Source organism: Gregarina niphandrodes, assembly GCF_000223845.1.
Source record: "Gregarina niphandrodes unplaced genomic scaffold scaffold00061, whole genome shotgun sequence".
In the NCBI taxonomy this organism is placed as follows: Eukaryota; Apicomplexa; class Conoidasida; order Eugregarinorida; family Gregarinidae; genus Gregarina; species Gregarina niphandrodes.
The window spans coordinates 27,158-31,993 of record NW_011645828.1 but is presented as its reverse complement, the minus strand read 5'-3'; the positions used below and the strand labels follow the sequence as shown (position 1 = coordinate 31,993).

At 54.8% G+C, this 4,836-nt stretch overlaps 2 protein-coding genes across 2 annotated transcripts; both read left to right on the top strand.

The window, feature by feature from the left end:
* Nucleotides 1-428: 428 nt before the first annotated feature.
* On the top strand, nucleotides 429-1,847 carry GNI_174220 (hypothetical protein; the record flags this gene model as incomplete). The annotated part of the gene is made up of 1 exon (XM_011135077.1): nucleotides 429-1,847. One exon carries the CDS (start codon nucleotides 429-431, stop codon nucleotides 1,845-1,847), a length of 1,419 nt encoding a protein of 472 aa, XP_011133379.1.
* A 168-nt stretch (nucleotides 1,848-2,015) lies between these two features.
* Nucleotides 2,016-3,470, top strand: GNI_174210 (hypothetical protein; the record flags this gene model as incomplete). The annotated part of the gene is made up of 1 exon (XM_011135076.1): nucleotides 2,016-3,470. The coding sequence occupies one exon, from the start codon at nucleotides 2,016-2,018 to the stop codon at nucleotides 3,468-3,470; it is 1,455 nt and encodes a 484-aa protein (XP_011133378.1).
* Between the last annotated feature and the right edge of the window lie 1,366 nt (nucleotides 3,471-4,836).

The window sequence follows — 4,836 nt, the reverse complement described above, 5'->3', positions numbered from 1 at the left end:
GACGGACTCGAACCCGAGTAGGTCCAGTGGACGGTACCGGCTCGTCGGGCTTTGCTAACGTATTTGAGGCTGATAGCGTGCGGCAAGTGTGGGCGTGAGGCTGATAGCGTGTGGCCGTTAAAAACTTTTTTCTTAACCATTTGAATGAGAGGGCGTATGGAGGGTTGTGCGGTGATCTCTGTGTCCTGATTGGCGGATTTGAGACCACCTGAGGACAGTGACTGGTCATCGGATATGTTCTGAGGAATAAACACACTTGCCAGCCGAGTTTCAACGTGGTAAGGACTCTAATAAAGCGCATCAGACCAGGTTCTATTGCCGAGTTAGCCCGGGACGTAGCCCGGGCAGGCACAGACTCGAGCGCGACGGGCCAAACGGGCGGCACTGGCTCCAGGCCAGCGCGGCCATTAGGATTTTTTCTTTTTTGGATGAGAGGGAGTTGTGCCGCTGAGTCTCAAGAGGTTTCGCCGCTGTTGTCGGTGCTGACTGGGGTGACCTTTGACGTTACTGGACCGGGCGAGGAACATTGTGAATCACTTGCGACTGAGCGCGTTGTGTGGGATCGTCGGGACAAGGTTCCTGGCGACGTTCCACCGCCAATGCCCGACTGTGTGAGAGTTGGTTTTGCTGATCAAGACCGTATTACGCCACGGCTGTTTCTAACCATCGCTCTGCAGACGGTGGACGAGCTGGTGAAGAGCGAAGACACGTTGTTCAACCCTGATCAGATCCACTTACTGAGTCATGCAATTCGTCCTACGGTGAGAGTGGACTTTGAGCGCGACACACAGTACGGGGGCTGTAAGACTGCTGCTGACGAAGCGGAGAGAGTTCGAAAGGCCCAAGAGGTCTTGGTGCAGCTGGCCGAGGCTGGCAAGTTGACTGAGGGTGACTCAATTACTCCGTTGAAGACATCGATGGCGAGCATGAGCGAATTGCGCGAGGCTCTGTTTAAAACCTACAAGGCGCTTGAGCGCTCTGGTGACTACAAGTCGTTCTTCTGGAAGGGCATCTGTCGTCCGATGTTGGGGATGAGCTGGGAGGACAAGGTGGCAGTCAAGAAATATGGTCGCGATGGCGTTGGAAATTTCGTGTGCGATCGGTGCAAACCCGGTGAAGTGATGAGCCTGCCGGTGCCGAGCAAGGTGATCACGAAGGTGCTGAGTCGACATCCCGACATGAAGCACTTCATTCCTGATGATCACCGGCTGCCACTTAAGGACTGGGTCGTGCCCGGACCGGACGGCAAGGTCTACACACCCGGCGACCAGTGGCCGCCACAGGAGACCGTGAAGGGCACTTGGAAGGAGGTCACCGAGATGAGCGCGGACGAATTGCAATGCAAAGCCCAAAAGGAGGACCTCGAGCTGACAAACATACCCTGGGAGAAGACGTGGCACGGCGTCACCGTTAGTCGTGAACAGATGACGGACCAGATGGACAAAAACATCTCGCGCTGGCGAGTCGCCAACCTGGACGACCTCGTTAAGTCCTACCGGCTCTCGGAGGATATTGTTTGCCAGCTCAAGAAGGATGCCAGCGAAATGAGAGAGGCATGCGACAAGCTTGTCCCCTACGGCATGGGCTGCGTACGACACTACATCTGTAGCTACGCACAGACATATGTCTTGCTTGAGTTCACTGATGGGGGCAACGTGTCCAAACTGAGGCTTGTTACTGTCCCTTTTGCCTTTGTACGAGGCACATCAATGGGGAGGGATGCGGCTTCCCGCAGAGAAGCAGCCTTCTGGAACCAAGTGCGAGCCGACGCAGGCACTGCCGACGACACCGACTACTTCTCCTACTCCGCAGTCAAGGACGGAGTGGCCGGGACTTCAGTCCAGTAAGTGACTCCCGGAGGACGGAGTGACTAACCCTAGAACGGCGAACTGGGTTGCCGGAGAAGCAGAGGCGAGGTGGTTGTCATCGGACTGGGACCTCCGACCTCTCTTAACACGTTTTTAAAAATACGAATTCAAAAATACGTCTTGGTTTTTTTTTTTTGGATCGAAAGAATGAGAAGTTGTTGTGCTACAGACATTACCTGTCAGGAGGTGTCTCCGATGTTGTCAGTATTAACTGGGATGACCTTTGACGTTACTACAACGGGTGAGAGACATTGCGAATCGCTTGAGACCCAGCGCGTGGTATGGGACCGCCGGGAGGATGTTGTCACTCCTTCGCCGATGCCGGGTTATGTCAGACTGGGATTTGGTGGTGAAGATCGTATGACTCCTCGATTGTTTCTGACTATCGCCTTGCAGGCGGTGGACAAGCTGATGGAGAGCGAAGGTACGTTGTTCAGTGCTGAGCAGATCCAGTTGGTGGGTGACGCTGTCCGTCCGACCGTGGGACTGGACATGGGTGGTTGTTTTTACAAGTACGCTAAGAGGGCTGGTGACGAAGCGGAGCGCATTCGCATGGCACAAGATGTCTTGGTAAAGTTGGCCGAGGCTGGTAAGTTGACAACGGGGGATTCGGTGGCAACGGGGGATTCGGTGGCAACGGGGGATTCGGTGGCAACGGGGGATTCGGTGACCACAGAGGTGTTGGCGTCGTTGAAGACCCCGATGAAGAGCATGGGTCTGTTGCATGGAGCGTTGTTGAAGACCTACAGGAGGCTAGAGCCCTCTGGAGACTACACATCATTCTCATGGAAGGGCATCTGTCGGCCGCTGCTTGGTATGAGGCGTAATTATGTAGAAGCGTTGGTTAGCTCGACATCGGGGTGCACGCGCTGCGGACCGGGGAGGGTAATAAGCCTGCCAGCGCCGGGCAGGGTGATCACGAATATACTGCAGAGACAGAGCCACGACAGGGAAAGAAGAAAAGTCCTGGTTCCGGATGATCACCGGCTGCCAGTCAGTGAGTGGGCCCAACCAATCCCGACAGATAACCTCATTTACGGCCCGTGGCCAGCGTGGACATCCGTACAGAAAACCTGGGAACTAGAGGTGGAACGCAGTGAGTGGGCCGTGACACAAGCTGCCCGTAAGCAAGGTGTCCAGGTAACGACGATCCCCTGGCGTCACACCTGGATGCCCTCCTGCGAGATCATGTCGGATGAAAAGAACACCGCTGAGAAGAACACCGCTGAGAAGAACACCGCTGTCCTCGTAAAGAATGAGATGGACCACCGCCTCAAGTTCTGGCGCGTCGCCAACCTTGGCGATCTCGTCAAGTCCTACCGGCTCACAGACGAAGTCGTCAACCATCTCGAATCAACCGCCGCAACGCTTGTTAAGAGAGCCCGCCAGGACTCGGGTAAAAAAGACTGGTACATCGGCAGCTACGCCCAGACCTATTTAGTGCTCGACCATCATGTCGATGGCAAGCACACCAATCTGAGTCTCGCCATTGTCCCTCATTGCCTCACCGCCGAAAATAAATACGAAGCGGAACACAAACAACGACAATTCTGGGAGCAGGTGCGCATAGATGCGGGTTGCGCCGACAAAACAACTAACTGAAGTGACCACCAACTGACCACCACAGCTGCTGAGTTCATTCCTCACACGGTGTGAAGACGTGATGTCGTGGTTTTTTTTTGTCGAACGCCTTGTTAGTTCCAAAATGGTTCTATCAAAAAATGATCAACTCTGCACAACCCAACATCTGCTTAAAGCCGGTCGGTGGTTTCCCCTTTAGCGATCTGGTCGTAAGTCCCGGCAATTCAAAGAACATCCGTCTGTTAACACGTCTGTCGTGATACCCAAGAGTCTGTTTATATTGTTCCGAAGATGGATTGGCGGGCAGGGCTGACAATCTGCGGGAGAGCACAAATGATTACTATGCAAGCACCGATGAGGGCTAACGCATGTTGGGGCTGCTAATCGACAGATAGGGCCCCGAACGGTCAGTGGGCGGGCATTTGTTTGCAGGGACCCGAACGGTCAGTGGGTGAGGAATCTGAATCGTCCAGGGACATAACGATCTCGAAAGAAATTTCTATACATGTTTTGGACACAACTTGTTCCCGCGACTAACTACAAGAACAACTGCCAGACATCGTAGCTATCGACAGCGATGCCGAATGCAAGGCCAACGGCAATAGCGCTACCCCGGCCCCCTCATCCACCATGGACGAATCACTGGCGACAACTACTAAATGGGTTGAGGGTGCTGTCCGCTTCCGCTACATACCGAGGTTCCCGAGACCAGAGCCGATGGACAAGTCCGAACGGAACGAATGGGTTTCACGCGTCAGCAGCAAGCCGTGGCCCGAAGCCGACATCACCAACGAAAAGCGATTCGGAGACTGGGTCGACTCCGCAGCGGCCACAGTCCGACGTGCAGCGTTCAACATGCAAGAAACTGCCATGATTCAACTACTGTGGAACAGAATCCCACAGTCCAGGCAATTCGACCTGCTGGACGTACCCAGAGACCCGGACACCGAAGTCGAAGACTTCACCTCAGACCTCAGAGAGTGTTCCCAACTAGCAACTACGTGGCCGACGTGAACGTGGCGGTTGCGACCATCCAACCCGGAGACTTCCCACAACTCAGGGAAACGCTCAACCGACGACTAACGCGCTACGTGAGGCTATCCAGAGACCATTTCACGCAAATTCCTGGAGCGCCGCATCCTTGGCGTGGCGTCTCCGCAGTGGAGAGCATCGGAAAGGCGGACGAGAGCCCTTTTTCTGTAAAGGCCCAGGTACGCAACACCCCGTTGCAGTTCTTCATAGATACCGGGGCCGACATCAGTTTACTTAGAGAGCGCGACAGAGAGAGAGCGGGTGTGCCATTCTCAGGGCGTGCATTTTTAATCGACACGGTACTAGGATTTGGCACCCGGGGCACACCCGACATGGACCGATTGCCCACAGTAGG